Below are 15,366 nucleotides of genomic sequence, written 5' to 3' on the forward strand. Positions count from 1 at the left end.
AATAGAAAAAAATGTTAAAATAATTTTATCTTATTCAACTCTAGTTAATTAGAATTCAATGCAACTGAGGAATAATAATGATGCCAAAAAATATCTTCTATGATTAACGGGTTGATAAATTATTATTAGTAGTAGTAGTTTTGTTGTTTTTATCGTGATTCTTTGTAATTTTTAAAAAGTTCAACAATGTTCTGCACTTCTGCTAATAATATATATTTTTTAAAATGGATTGATTTATGTTTTATAGTTATTTTACGTTACGTACGTTCTCTAATAAATAATTATAAACATATTTTATTCTTTAAAATATATTCTCTCCTCTCCTTTAAAATTTTTGTTAACAAAATCATAGACTCGTTAAAATACTTTATTAATTATTTCTAACTACTTTAAAAGTAAATCATTAAATAACCGTTTGTGTTATAAAATAAATGTTTTGATAAAAAAATTATACTTTTTTTAAAAAAAAACATGGGCCTTTAAGATTGATGTTCTCAAAAACAAAAACAATTTGGCAAATCCTTAATTTGCAAAATAAATTATTGCTTATTTAGTTAGTACCTAAATTTAGTTTTACCCATCATAACCCTCATTTCATTTCAAAAAGTATAATTAAAAAGAAGTTAAATATGCATTTCAATCACATTTACTTAAATCCAAACCATACCAGACATTTTTAAAAGGTTAGATTAATTAGTAAGTCTCTAAATTATTTGAGATTTTTAATTAAATTCCTAAGCTAAAAAATTATAATCAAAGGTTTTTTTTTTTTTTTATAATTGAGTTCATACAGTTAGCTTATAGCGAATTGAAATCATTAAAAAATGTTCATTTGTAGTGATTTTAAAAACTTAGATCCAATTCTCAAAATTTTATAAAATCATGAACTCAATTACAAACTTTTTTATTTTAAAAATCTAATTAAATATTTCTAAATAATTCAGAAACCTACTCACTAATTTAACCTTTTTAAAATAAAACTTGCATGACCTAATTCCTTTAACTAGTAAATATAATATGTTGATGATTGATGACAAGTGAGTCGGCCATTATATATTATTTAAATGCAAGAAAGGTGTGTAAAGCAAGGAATACTGTATATGCATCATAAACGGTTAAAAAAAAAACAAAATATAAGAACCATCGAAATGAAAAACTTATACCAACAACAAATTGAAACAAGTAATAAAAACTTCTACGATTCAAATTCTGACATTAAATGTCAAATGAATAATACTAGAAGAAAAATATTTATATCATGTGTATTTATAATTCTTAACAAAAATTAATTTACTGCTCGTCTATTCGTATCAATATAAAAAAAAAACTAACAACCTTATTACACAGTGAGTGCAGTGTCATACCTTCACACAAAGGCAACAAAATATGAAAATACAAACATTAAAAACACAATAAATAAATACATCTACAACAGCTTACTTTTCAGACCACAATTTTTTTTGCAACTACATTATAGCAATTCACACAACACAACACAGGCAAATAATCTTCAACCATTCTTCTTTTTCTTTCTTCTTTATCTCAATTGTTTGTGGTTACTGTGCAGATTAATGGGGAGGTTGTTTGTGGTGAATCTGGAAGGGAAGATCTATAGCTGCAAACACTGCCATACCCATCTTGCGCTTTACGATGACATCTACTCCAGGGTTTCATTTTCATCCTTTCCCCTCTTTTCTTCTTCATTCATCTGTTCAAATGGATCATCTTGCTGTGTGATGCTTTTTCTGTTTCCTTAATTGGCTATTACTTTAACAACCAAATTTGATGTTTGACTTAAACTTAAGGTCCACCTGACAGTTAACTACCATCACAAGTTTTATAATTGTATCATATGCAATCACATTCATTTAGTCTTAGCAACTTATGAAACAAAGTTAATCATGTTTATGTGGATGCTGGATGGACAATTCTCAGTGGTTCCCTTAATCATTACACTTTGACAAAGGAGATGAGGATTTTGTTCTTTTCCCAATTGTTTACTTAATGCGCTCAGCTTAGAACAACCTTTGAAATGGCTATTACTTCTCATGTCATGCTCTTGTTGGTTTTAGACTTTTTATTTATCTATTTATGCCCTGCCCCTGAACTCCTGGAGATCTTGATTATCATGTGTATGTTTATTGTTTTTAGTGGTAAATAAATGGAGGCGTGGTACTCCTGAACTATAAGAATACATTAATACTGTGCTGTGTTTTTCTGATGTTTTTTTAAAGAAAATGGTGGAAAAGAAAGTAGGTAAATTTTTGGATCTCTTTATACAGAAAAATGATAGACGTCCTTTATAGATTCTTCCTTCTGTTGAGACATGGTTGGTTCAACATATTTCACTGGGAAACTGTGGAAAGTGACCTTATTCTGAATCTAGTTTCTTTGTAATTTTGTAACTATGCAAATAAATGAAGTAGAGTTGTATGCCTCCTTGCCCCTTTACAAGTAGAGGAGTGTTCCTACAAGTAATGTTGCTCTTCTTCGCAATTAGAATTTACACCATATTTATTATCTTGGTTGGAGAAAACTGATTGTGTTGAGTAGCTTGAGTAGCATTTTAATTAATCAAGTATTGGTTGTGTTCACTAAAGGTTTCTGTTTACTGACCTAGATCACAGAATGACCTCAATCGATTTGTGCCATTGACTTCAATTTGCATCTTCAAGCGCTGCAACTTGTTTCCTCTAATGCACTTAGTTATGTTTAGACACACTTTGGTTGCACAGATGCATCTTTAGCCTGTGTTATTATTTATAAGTAATATGAGATAGAAGTCTATTTCAATCAGTTGATAAGTGCATCTTATCTAGGCTACCTAATGGGTTGTAATATCTTGTAATGGAAATGTATGCTCTATAGTTTATTTTTTCAAAATTTAAGTCTTTCATGTTTTCTTTCATAACTTTGTTGCTGGTAGGCCCCAATTCTAAATTGAGTTTTTGGTAAGTACAAATTATCTAACTATCATTTTTTTCCTGTTATATTCAGACATTCCATTGCAGACATGGGAAAGCTTATCTCTTCAATAAGGTGTAAGTTATCCTTATTTTGGGCACCTTATCATTGTGTACTAAACATTCCTATGTATCAAGACCATCAACAATAAAACTTGACAATATTGTATTGTGTCACCTATGGTGTTAAAAAGGAGAAGAAAAAAAGAGAGAATATTGATATTTTGTTTGTCCAAAAAACTTGTTTGAGGACATACAACTTTGTCCTTGTTATATACATATCTGCTGGTATTCACTTATGCTTGCATTTATAACGTGCCAATCAAATTGGAAATCATACAGTTGTATGTGAATCACAACTGCATGACAAGCATTGTTGTTAAATGGCGGCGCCATGGCGGAATGGCATAGCAGATTTTTTGCCAACTGCCATAGGCAATTTGTGAAGGGAGCATATTTATGTGGCAGAATCTTGGCCTTTTGCCATCCACCATTGATAACAATGATGACAAGACAATTGCATTATTGCTATCAGTTTTATGAACTGTCTAGGTGATTGTGGATCTTAGTATGTGTAACACAAGTGTTGACCAAAACAGTTAGCTATTCATGGCCTCTTGACTCTTGGACCTTTAAAGCTGTCACATTATAATATTGCAGTTGGTTCTGTTCACAGATACTGTTTAAACTTTTATTTTTTGGCAGTGTGAATGTTTCTATTGGCGAAATGGAGGACAGACCGATGATGACTGGGTTACATACCGTGGCTGACATTTTCTGTGTGGGTTGTGGATCAATCGTGGGTTGGAAATATGTAAGATTATGAGTCAGTGCTTCAAACATCATGGTTTTTTGCCTGTGTTTATCTAGTCTTCAGTTACTCAAGTGGTGCTTTTCAGGAGACTGCCTATGAAAAAAACCAGAAGTACAAGGAAGGAAAATCAGTGCTTGAACGGTCAGTAGAAATGCTGTGAAAAAAATTGATACTAACATAATCAAAGAGAAGTCATGTTCAGTGTTTAGTATGTAGTGGTTTAGATAAGTTCTATGATTGGGCAGGTACAAAGTGTCAGGTCCTGATGGAAGCAATTATTGGATCAGCAATGAGGCACATGTTGGTGGAAGTGATGCAGATGATGCTTAGTCATCCTACCATTCCCAATTGTACATTCCTTAACCCTGTGTTGTTCAATGAATGTGGGTTTATATAGGAAATTTATCAAAAACAACGTAGTTGAACATATTGCCAAACCCTGTCAATAACGTATTTAAGTACATCTAAATTTTTATCCTAATGTTTTCTTTTAAAGAAAAAAACTTATTCAAACTTCTAATTTGTCCTGTTTTTCAATTTGTAGCACCGTATTTGGATGAAGAAAGCCTTTCAAGTGCCCTGTCTCTGACTCTCTCTCACTCTCTTAAATGGAATGTATTGAAATAAAAGACTGCTGAAAAAAATGTATTATAACCAAAACTTTGTTGGTTGAATTTACTCTAGTTTCTTCAAATGGATTTTCATCAATTCTGTTGTCAAATACAATATTGCTTGAATGTATACTGACATAACCGGATTGATATCCACATATTGGCATTCGTGTCGTAGTGCATGAGTGGTTGAGTGGGATATACTAAAAGGACAAAACTTATACAATATACTTTAGGTACTTGTTGTGATTAGGTAAAATTTCATCTTATTAGGTTATTAGGTAAAATTCTTATTTTGATTGGAAAACATGACAAAGTACATAAGATAATGCCATTAAAGTCAATATAATGGGCTGGAAAGTAATTCTTCCTATTTTTGAATAGCTATTATTGTTTCCCTTTTTTTCTAGATTATTGTTGGTAGCACTAATATTTCTTTCTTTCTTGTTTTTTTTTTTTTCCTTCTCCTCATGGATTTGGTATTAGGTTTAAAATTAGATTTGATTAAGGAATAAACTACCGTGAGAAATATCAAAATTGATTCTGTCTTTTAATAAATGTGATTTTAGTAAAAGTATAGAATTTTTATTTTAGATATTGTCGAGTAAGATTAATTGTCTCTAAATCTCGCTAGAATTAGAAGTGAAAAAAAGTAACTTTATATTAGATTAAAAAAATTATATTAAGTTTTTTAGGATAATTAAGATGATGTTGATTAGAGGGATACTAGGCTCAAATTTCTTAAGTAAGATATTAAGGTCAAGTTTTATGAATAAAAAAATATAATTAGAAAAAAGATCCTTTTATAAGTAATAAATTAGATATTTTGATGAAGATTAATCACCAGTAAAATATATTTGATATCAATTTTGTAAAATACTCAAATTAATCTTAACTAAATTAATTTTATAAAATTATATTAACTAAAACTAATTTTGCAAAAACAAGTTTAACTAAAATTAGTTTTGTAAATGTTTACTCAAACATCATATGTTAATTGAAATGCATCATAAGAATGGAAATTCTATCATAACCCCATAGCCTATAGGTGCCTACAAAAATATTCACAAATCGATAAGGTAAATGTTTGTTTATTGGGGATGAGTTTTCAAAACTAAATATTTACTCACAAATTTTAATGGAGATTAAAAACATAATAATTCTTATCCATCAATGTTTTAATCAAACATTAAAAATGTGATAAAGCTTATTGATTAAGGTTATGTTCGGATGGTTTAAGAATAAATTTTTAATTTCGTTATAGCAATTTTTGATAAATATTTTTTTGTTAATTTATTGACTTTACAAATAAGTAAAGTGCGCGTAGCCGCAAGGAGTATATAAATACCATATAAAGATAAAAATGAAAGTTGTTAGACGTGCAAGTATATAACGAATAGAGTTTCTTTCTTTCTTCAAACGTGAGTGTAAAGACGGATGCCATAATATTGCTGCCCAAATTCAACCCATTGCATCACTAATCGCAAAAGTAAGCATAACACCAGTTATCATATAAAGTAAAGGGAATTCTTTACTGCATTTGGAATTTAGGTGGAATTAAGTGTTGCAAATTTTTCCTCTTAATAATTATTTTTGAAATAGATATTTGATAAATTTAACAGCTGAGTTATATAGTATCATTTTCATTACTATGCATGTTAAAATTAAGATAACTTAAACATTTATAGATATGTAATTTTATAATTAATATTTTAAAAGATTTATTATATTGTATATTAAAATAAAGTTGATTAATGAAATATCAAATAATTTTTAATTTAAAATTTTTTTAGAATTGATTAACTTATTGAGAACTTTTAATTCAATAATTAGATTAATGAATTTCAATATTATATTAATAAAAAGTTATTAAGTGAAATAAATAATAGAATACTTACTCCTAAAGGAAGTAGATGTCTTCTTAAGCAACTTATACATGACCATTGCAATCCAATTCATATGATTTGTAGCGTGCAAGATATAGCAGGGATGTCACTGTTAGTTAAATATCCATTTCAGAATAATTAAATTGTTAATGCAATTTAGAGGTTAGGTCGACCCACCTCAACGTTTCTTAGTCTAGTTTACTACAAGGTTCGGCTTTAGAGTCCAAAAAACGAAACTTGTTTATGTTTTCAATTTGTCTTTCTTTTTACACTTCAAAAAATAATTGTCTTTCTTTTAAAAAAAATTGTAGATGAAATGGTAAAAATAAAAACCAAAGGCAATAAAAAAGAAAGTTTTTTTTTACTTTCTTATACAAAATTTTAAAAATAAGTAGCAAAGTACAAGAGATACTTTTATAATTAAAAGTAAAGACAGAAAAGGAAAGTAATGGAATCCTTATATTTTTAGAGCACTGATATTCGTATAGTTCGAATTTCAAAATTGAGGTGTATAAATGATAAGGAGAAAACAACAATAAAAATAGAGAAAATGATAAATAATAAATAATGTGATAAAATAAGAAAGAGAAATAGAACGAAAATGGAATAAAAAAAAGAAAGAGAAGAGAGACAAATTTTTATACTTCTAAATTCTGATTTATACTTATTTTTATTAACAGCTAACCGATACACTGAATGCTATTCGTTCCAGAAATCAGAATTCCAATAATCCATTTTGCTCCTTGAGCAACACGAAGAAGAGCCACGAAAAGAACCAATAAAGCACCCTGGAAACAAACTAACTTAAATCCATTGCTTCCACTAATTTCATAAATTAATAAAAAATTAATCACATACATTAATCTAATGTTCTTGGGTAAATCTTATGCCTCTGCTTTCATGAAGCATAACATTGATTAAGGAAACTAAAAACTGCTGAAATTTAGAAGTTACTAACACCTCAAGACATCCATTGTGTTCCTCATTTAAGCAACTAACGCCAGAAAAGAAATACAACACTGAATTCCATATATGCAAATGCATGGGAAAGTTGATTATAAAAAAACTTCAAGGTTCACACAATTGCTATTGCCAACATCAGACCATCCAACAGAAGAATACATGAATCTTATTTGCAGGGTTTTTTTTTTTTTTTTCTGGGAAGATTAGCAGTAGCATCTTATTAAACTCAACTACTCAAGTACTAATATTTATATTATCCGAGCGAATAGACGATTCGCTCGGATAGCAATGGACCCACAACCTTCCTGTATCTCCGCAATTGTGACTCCAAGTAACTCTGCTGCTCAGGACCAAAGACAACCCGCAGATCCTTCAGAAATGAAAAGGGCAGTCAGTATATGCAAAGCAAAAAGTAGTCAAAGGTAAAGTCAGACGGGAAAGGGACAATCCATGCAGCAGTTAGCTGTTGTTAAACATAAAGGTCTATCAAATCAAGCAATATGACTAGTATCCCCATGGAATCCTGTTCAGTTTGATAACACATTATTTGTTTTCATTTCAAGTTTTACATCTAATTACAAAAATGTCACATTTTCACTTTAGTTTTTGTTTTCAAATATTTGTACTCAATATAATGAAAACAAGATTGTTATTTTCCCCATTTCCTGCATAAATCTATGAAAAATGAAAATAAGGCATAAAAATGTGTTTGGGAAGTCATTTTAGTAAGTCTATAGTTTATTTAACCAGTATATCCACCTGTTTGACAATAATAGAGGTGCTTGATAAACAAACTTATGTCACTATTTCATAGGATTTTTAAGGCTATTTGAAATAAGGGTTTGAGCTTATAATGGAAACAAATGTTATATGCTATTTTGGGACAATCAGGTGCTTAAAGTGCAGGAAGTAATAATAGTACTTATTCACCAACCATTAAGCATACCTTGTATTTCACATGAGATCCCTTTATCCCTAGCAAAACCTTGCTGACATCAGCAATTTCTGGATCATCATCTGAAGTGGTTTCTAGGTCAGGTTCATCATCAGAGCATTCTGATTCAGACTCAACCATTTCTTCATCATCAAGCATTGGAACATCATTTGCATCTTCTTGGCCAACATCATCAAAACCCCTTCTCATTACATCTTCCGTAGTTTGAGGTAGGGATGACTCTCCATTTTGTAAAATGGAAGAATCTGATAAGACAACATAAGGTTTTCTGTCAAGCAGAGGCCTTGCAATGTCAAATGGAACCCACCTGGAGATCGTGCATTGCAGTCAGCCTTATATAATAAATAGGGAGCAGAAAAAAAGTGATCAAAGTTCAGGGGGAAAAATCATAGTAAGACTATGTAACATATATACCAGAAAACTATGAAGACAAAACAATCATTTTACATTATCTATTCCTCAAGTGAGTTTATACCAAGAATTGTAGTCAAAGAGGATGTGAATGGACATAATTGAAAGCAAACCCGAGAGTTTGAGACAAACTAAATGATCTACAAATTCAAGAATAAATTGCAAGCATGATGAAGAAGGGGTTTTATTAGCATGCTGAAATGGAATAACTTACTGATAGCGAAGAGGGCATAAAAGCTCTGAAGGACGATATGCAGCTTTGTATCTCATCTTGCTGCAAGAGTGAATATAGTAGCCAAGATAATAGTATTGTAGACTAGGACAATAAACCTGGTTTTCTTTCACCCAACCTATTTCTTGAAAAGCCGAGTACTTGCCTAGTGATAGAAAGGCAAAGTCTGGATCCCAGAACAAATATTTACTTGACAAACATTTAGGAAGGATATCTATAACACCAACTGCCACTAACTGGCCGTCTATTAGATATTGTTGATGGAAAGAGCCAAAACCACAAGGAGGAACTGTGCTATCACCAGTGGGAGAAACTTGTATTAATGGAGTATCAACCAAAAACCTACGATATGAGTTCTCTGTGACATTTTGTGGTTTATCATTATGTACTTTGAGCTGATATCTTCTGTACAAAGCAAATTCTTCTGGATCAAAACTGGATCTGTTTAAACGGATCTCAAGCTTTTGCCTTTTTACCTGACCAATCAAACAATTTCCTCCACTGTCATGCTTCATTCTAGAAATTTTAGGAACTGGAGCATTTTGAACACTTCTGTTCAGGGACACTTGCTTACTAGAAGCATAAAAATTGATATGTCCATTGCAAGCCCTGATAGACAAATCAGAATTTTTCACAGTTGGATCTAAAGAAGCTACTAGCTTTTCTGCAATAATTTTAGGAGATGAATCATTCTCCTTTTCACAGACTCTTGCTGGTTTGGAATCATCGACAACCTTGTCACATGATTGTGCTCGTTTTATAGATGCTGCAATTTGAAAGGCTATATTGCTACTATATAAGAGATCTTCTGATCCATTGACTAGTAACTTTCTTTTTCCCTGTGAAACTCTTTTTACTGAAGCATTTGGTAATTGAATACCAGAGGGAAATTCCCCCTTCTCAATGAGGATGTGTATAACATTATCAATTTGGTTTGATAAATAATGCAAAGATTTTTCAACTTCATCCTTGTTTTCACTGCCAGCAGCTAAGGATTCTTCTGACATAGGTCTAGTGAAGATTCCCGATTTGGTTGGGTCCTCCATAACATCAACTTTTTTTACATCCAAGGTTCCATCTAAAAACCTAGGCAGATAGACTTGTTGATGAAAAAGGTAGAACAGCGAAAATGTGCACGTTGAATTGTTTATGGGTTACAAATATCAAATAAAGTGATTTGCTTGTACTAGAAAAATACAATTACAATGTACTCAACCTTCTTGAAAACAACCACACACATAAATGAAGGAAAGGAAAGGAGAAGCACCATCTTAAGGTAATATATTGATGCACTTCAAATTTTCACCCACCTTCCCCAAACCCCAAAAGACAATAGAATAAAGTTAAAAAGGTTTTCCTTTTGTAAAATAATATGTTAAAAGTCAATTGTCTCTCATATCATATCATGCCTATAAAGCTGCTTAAAAAATATCTAAACTTATAAAAAAGTTTTAAAAAAATTGACACTTTCTAATTTCAACATTTTCTATTGAAAAATGTGCCTCAAACCCTCAAGAAACATCATATGAAACAAGCATACCTTTGCATTCGTCTAGATACACGAAGTTGCTCCTTAGAAGGAACAAAGTCACTTGCTTTCAAGCGAATTGTATAAGAAGGGCAGCATGTCCTTTCCATCTCTGGTTTATAAAGAAAACATCCAGACCTTCTCCAGCCACGATCAAGAAGATCTAGCAAAAGAAGATAAATTGAAATTGAATTAATCTGAACAAAATCATACCAGCAAATCCATTTAGAGTACCAAAACAAAGTTTTATTAAACAACATATAAGTGAGAAAAGCTATACATCTCTCCAAGAACAGAAGTTTGGAACATTATGTAATGTGAAGACCAAGAAAGAAGGGAGAGAAAAATTGAACCATGAAGCAAAGATCATCATTTCAATTAAAAAAAAATCACTTTAGTTAGGAACATTTCTTTGGGGGGAAAATAATAATTTTTTTAAAAGCTTACTTAGGAAGCTTTTTATTAAACTTCTTTAAACACACACATCAACACTTCAAAGAGGAAAACATTGAACACACAAGCCCCATTTTGATTTGCAATGAAGAATATAAAGTTCCAAAGTATGTCACATAGCTACAACACTTCATGATGCAAAAATTAGGCTGCTTAACCTAAGCCTCAAGTATTTTCTTACGCATAGAAATTAGATAATGTGAAGAAAAAAAAATGAGCAATATAGAACTGAGCAGAGTGTCAAGTCAAGCATAAGCAAAGAACAAACTGCACTGACCTTGGTAGTCATCCACAGTAAGGCTATGTGCCCACATGCCTATGACAAGAGGAAAAAAAAACACAAACTAATTAGAAAACTGATACATTACATTAATGCAAGTCTGAATTCAGCAAGAAAACAATCAAAACATAGAGAAAAACAATATTTAATCCCATTTAAGCATTAACAACTTGCTGCTCTCATTAAGCTTAGCAGACATTTACAATCCACATGTAGATCATATGTCCCCTCATTCATTTACAATCCACATGACCATTTAGCACGATGGCCATAACACAAGTGCAAGTTCACAGTCACAAAATGTATATTAATAACACAAAATATTAACAATCCAATTAGCTGTTTCAGGGTCCCTTTCCTAGTGGGATAAGACTATTATTGTTGTTGACTTGTTGTTATAAGGTCCTTGAGAGTTGTGACAGTCAATGACATGACATTAGTAGACTATAAAACTAAATTTAGTGAACACAAAAAAAAAATTGCTAGGGGAATTTATGATTTTGCAGGCTTAGTCCACCTTATGAGTCCACCAACAAATGAAAACCATTCATAGTCTAAGCTAACATTCACATAGTCATGGCACGATTAAGTGATTAACTAACTATGCAAAGCGAATTTGATGGATGCAATTACGTTTAAATTAAAAAAAAAAAAACTAAACGCCATCGTTTTCCGCAGAAGATTCTTCGTTCCTATCAACCAAACCAACGACTTCAATTGGGGGAAGGAAACTGTCAGAAAACGCAACAAATTGACGGGGAAAACGAGAAGCGCACCGAATCCAATAAAGAGCCGAAAACTCAGTTGAGATAATAAAAGAAAGAAGTGAAAATTCAGAAAAGAATTGAATTGAAGAGAGAGAGAGAGAAAGAGAAAAAGGACCATGAGAGATGCTATTGTGACGAGAGGATCTGCAATAGCCGCAAGAGGTTCGACGCCTTCCGCAGTCGACAACAACGCTTTCCTTCGGAGTGTTGCTGCTGCTACTCGCCATTTCTTCTTCTTCAGAGGTTCTGGGGGGCAAAACGACGACGTATCATTGGTTATCCATCGATGCCGATATATAGAGTTTTGGTGATTGAAATAAATAATTATTAGGCAACACGGCAAAGCAAAGAGAGAAGGCGTCAACATGAAACGCAAACAACCCCCGTGTCATTAGAACAGTGATCTCTCTTTTCTTATAATTAAACTAGTTATTAGCGCGTTTGAATGAAGAATTTTAATCAATGAAAGTAATCAATTTCTATCATTTACACTTTATTATTTGAATGAAGAATTTTAATCAATGAAAGTAATCAATTTTTTTTTTATTCATTCATTTTCTTTTATCCTCATGATTTTTTTATCCAAACACAAAATTTAAAAAATAAAAGAATTTCAATTAAAATATTTGAAATTCTTAGAATTTAAAATTTCTCAAAATTTTAAATTTCTTCATCCAAACACATTCTAATAATTTTATTAGAATTTGTTTTTTATACATGGTGAAACTAATTTTTTGATCCATATATATATATATATATATATATAAGAAAATTTGAGTATTTTTATTTAAATTTTATACTTTATTTCATTATAAAAATGAATGCAGAGACACGGTCAAAAAATATGATAACTTTTATACTTAATTTGAGTATAATTGCTTTTTATAATAAATAAAACAAGAGACAGTAATTAATAGAAATTACGATTAGTATCATTTTAAAAATAATTATGATAAAAGTAATAAATCTTCTATATGGATTATTTTAATGTAAAGAAGGATAATAGGGATTCTTTTCCTCATGATAATTTTTTACGTAATTAATACTAACTAGCTTTAAATATTTATTATTATTTAAAATGGGATTTTTTTTTCTTCAAGACATAATTGAACAATTATAATTTGATTTTAAAATGGGATTTTTCCTCATAAACTTTAAATATAAAATAAAAATTTAACATGGGATATTAAAATCAACGACAAAAGTATTTAAGAATTTGATTTCTTTTAAAATGTTTAAATCAATTGTAATTTTAACAATTAAATACACAATTGAACACGACAAGTCTTAACTAATCCTAAAGTAAAACTTATTAATACACTCGAATTATGTTTTTATTAGAGTTTCCTTAAAGCAGGATGATGACCAAAAATTTGTTATTTAAAAAAATTAACGAGAAACATTAAACATAAGAGGGTGAACAATAATGTCATAAATCTTATCTTTAATATCATAAATGGTTTAAATTATTACTTAGAAAACATATGTTAAATTGTATAATTTTATATTTTAGTATAACGAAAAAAATTAAATTTTAAGCTTAAATATGTTTTTGACTAACGTGAGTTTGTACTTTTTTTCATTTTTGTCCGTCTAAAGTTTATTTTTTTAGTTTTAGTTATTATTACTTGTTTTTTTTTAATTTTGATTTCTATAAGTTTTTTTTCATTTTTTAGTCATTATAAGTTTATGTTTTTTTAATTTAGTTTCTTTCAAATTCTATTTTTTATTTATAATCCTTATAAATTTATGTTTGTAGAAATCAAAATTTAAAAAACACAAATTTATAACAACTAAAAATAAACAAAATATCTTACAATAATAAAAAAATTAAAAGGCATTAACTTAACAAAAATATATTTAAGTGTAAAATTTATGGATATTTTTTTAATTAGAGCTTCTAGAGAAATAATTAACATTTATAATACAAAAAGTTGTTAATAATATTTCACAAATATCAGTTAAGAAATATATAGTATATTAAAAAGTTCGGTTAAAAAGTAAATGTTTTTATTTTTCATTTTAATATAACATTTTTTTACCTTTATTTTCTTTCCAGCATTAATTAACATATACCAAAGCAAAAAAAAAAAATAATGTTAAAATGTATAAAACAAATAATTAAAAGTGTCAAAACATTACCTTAATTTCAATGCGAAAGACGTTTTATTTTGGTAAATGAAATTATAAAAATGTTCAAATTTAGTGGTAATATCCAATGGTAATCCTATGCAACAAGTTATTTTGAGGTTTCCACCAAAGTTTATAATACAAAGATAATGAATTTGTTATATGCTTTTTTTCAAAGGCTTAATGTCAAATATTCATTTGTTTTCTGAGATTCTCCTTACGAGCTTTTACCTGACCTTAATAAGGTTTACTCCTCTAGGATGTTTGTTTTACAGACTAAATTATACTCCTGAAAATATTATTATTGAGAATACTATTCCTATTAACATATTTGTTAACTACTTAACATTCTTTGAAATATTTTAAATTTTATTTGACATTAAAAATAATAATAAAATTAAATAGAATAAAAAGAAAGTAAAAATTATATTTAGAAAATAAATTATATTCCCATAAGAATATAATATTCCTATCCTTTTATATGAAAATAAAAAGAGGACAAATCATACATGTCTTAAAATATTTTTTTTATAACTTGTACTGTTGTACCACACCTGAAAATGATATATTTTCAACTCACATTCCCGATAATAATTTTGTATAACTTGGAATAAACATTCTCATAGCTATTAAACTCTTCTAACTATATCACTAACATAAACAACGTAAACGCAATTTCATGTGACATTTCTATTATAAAAAAATATGTGACATTTCTCATTTAAAAAATACTAAACAATAGTATTTTTTATAATTAATTAATTTAGGCAATAAATATCAAGCTTAATAAAAATATTCAAGTTGGAGACAGGCAGAGGAATGCCACCGTTGTTAATTTTGCTACAACTAGTTTTTTTTATATATAGAATTAAAATACTCCGTAACAATTGTTGCTACTAGCTTTCTTTTGCTAGTTTCTCTCCAAACACAGTCAAAAATTATTACACAGTAGTAGTAGTGTAGTACCTTTGAACTTTGAAGTATCCAATAAATAACAAATTTTATTACCCCGTCATCTAATTTAATATTAAATAAATTATCCAATAGACAATTTTTACTGAAGTATATAAACTAAACTAAAATACTACTAATCTGTGCAGTTACACAAAAACCAAACCAAAAAAAAAAAAAAAATCTCTTTCAAACGAAAGTTTAGAAAATTGGGGGAAAATAAACTACTACTAACCACGCACGGCAAGGAAATAGTATATCTTAAAAAAAATACATATAATGAAATAAAAATTTCCAGAACATTTCATACACAACGAAAATAAGAAAAAAAATATTAATACTAGAAAGAAATTAGAAAAGCTGAATACTTTAACACTAGTGTTTGGAGCGACATACATATTTCGACTATACTTAAAAAAGAC

At 29.4% G+C, this 15,366-nt stretch overlaps 2 protein-coding genes across 2 annotated transcripts; one reads left to right on the forward strand and one right to left on the reverse strand.

Annotated features, from left to right (window-relative positions):
* The first annotated feature begins 1,455 nt into the window (after positions 1-1,455).
* Positions 1,456-4,616, forward strand: LOC114397494 (protein yippee-like). Its single transcript, XM_028359549.1, has 7 exons — positions 1,456-1,499; positions 1,568-1,667; positions 2,998-3,041; positions 3,669-3,777; positions 3,863-3,918; positions 4,023-4,127; positions 4,322-4,616. Exons 2-6 carry the CDS (start codon positions 1,572-1,574, stop codon positions 4,105-4,107), a joined length of 390 nt encoding a protein of 129 aa, XP_028215350.1. The 5' UTR covers positions 1,456-1,499; positions 1,568-1,571; the 3' UTR covers positions 4,108-4,127; positions 4,322-4,616.
* Positions 4,617-7,139: 2,523 nt separating this feature from the next.
* Positions 7,140-12,257, reverse strand: LOC114396131 (arginyl-tRNA--protein transferase 2-like). Its single transcript, XM_028358026.1, has 6 exons — positions 11,979-12,257; positions 11,094-11,132; positions 10,376-10,526; positions 8,818-9,921; positions 8,184-8,499; positions 7,140-7,607 (listed from the first exon to the last, which is right to left on the reverse strand). The coding sequence occupies exons 1-6, from the start codon at positions 12,088-12,090 to the stop codon at positions 7,491-7,493; spliced, it is 1,839 nt and encodes a 612-aa protein (XP_028213827.1). The 5' UTR covers positions 12,091-12,257; the 3' UTR covers positions 7,140-7,490.
* Positions 12,258-15,366: the final 3,109 nt, after the last annotated feature.

The sequence above is a fragment of the Glycine soja genome, chromosome 18, assembly GCF_004193775.1.
Source record: "Glycine soja cultivar W05 chromosome 18, ASM419377v2, whole genome shotgun sequence".
In the NCBI taxonomy this organism is placed as follows: Eukaryota; Viridiplantae; Streptophyta; class Magnoliopsida; order Fabales; family Fabaceae; genus Glycine; species Glycine soja.

Bases quoted from the DNA above. Each gene is read 5' to 3' on its own strand.
- LOC114397494 (XM_028359549.1), top strand. From the start codon at position 1,572: ATGGGGAGGTTGTTTGTGGTGAATCTGGAAGGGAAGATCTATAGCTGC. The intron at 3,042-3,668 runs GTAAGTTATCCT...ATTTTTTGGCAG, and splicing joins GCTTATCTCTTCAATAAGGT to TGTGAATGTTTCTATTGGCG. The intron at 3,919-4,022 runs GTCAGTAGAAAT...ATGATTGGGCAG, and splicing joins GGAAAATCAGTGCTTGAACG to GTACAAAGTGTCAGGTCCTG.
- LOC114396131 (XM_028358026.1), bottom strand. From the start codon at position 12,090: ATGGCGAGTAGCAGCAGCAACACTCCGAAGGAAAGCGTTGTTGTCGAC. The intron at 11,133-11,978 runs GTCCTTTTTCTC...CTCTTGTCATAG, and splicing joins TCACAATAGCATCTCTCATG to GCATGTGGGCACATAGCCTT. The intron at 7,608-8,183 runs GTATGCTTAATG...TCATTTCTGAAG, and splicing joins GATCTCATGTGAAATACAAG to GATCTGCGGGTTGTCTTTGG.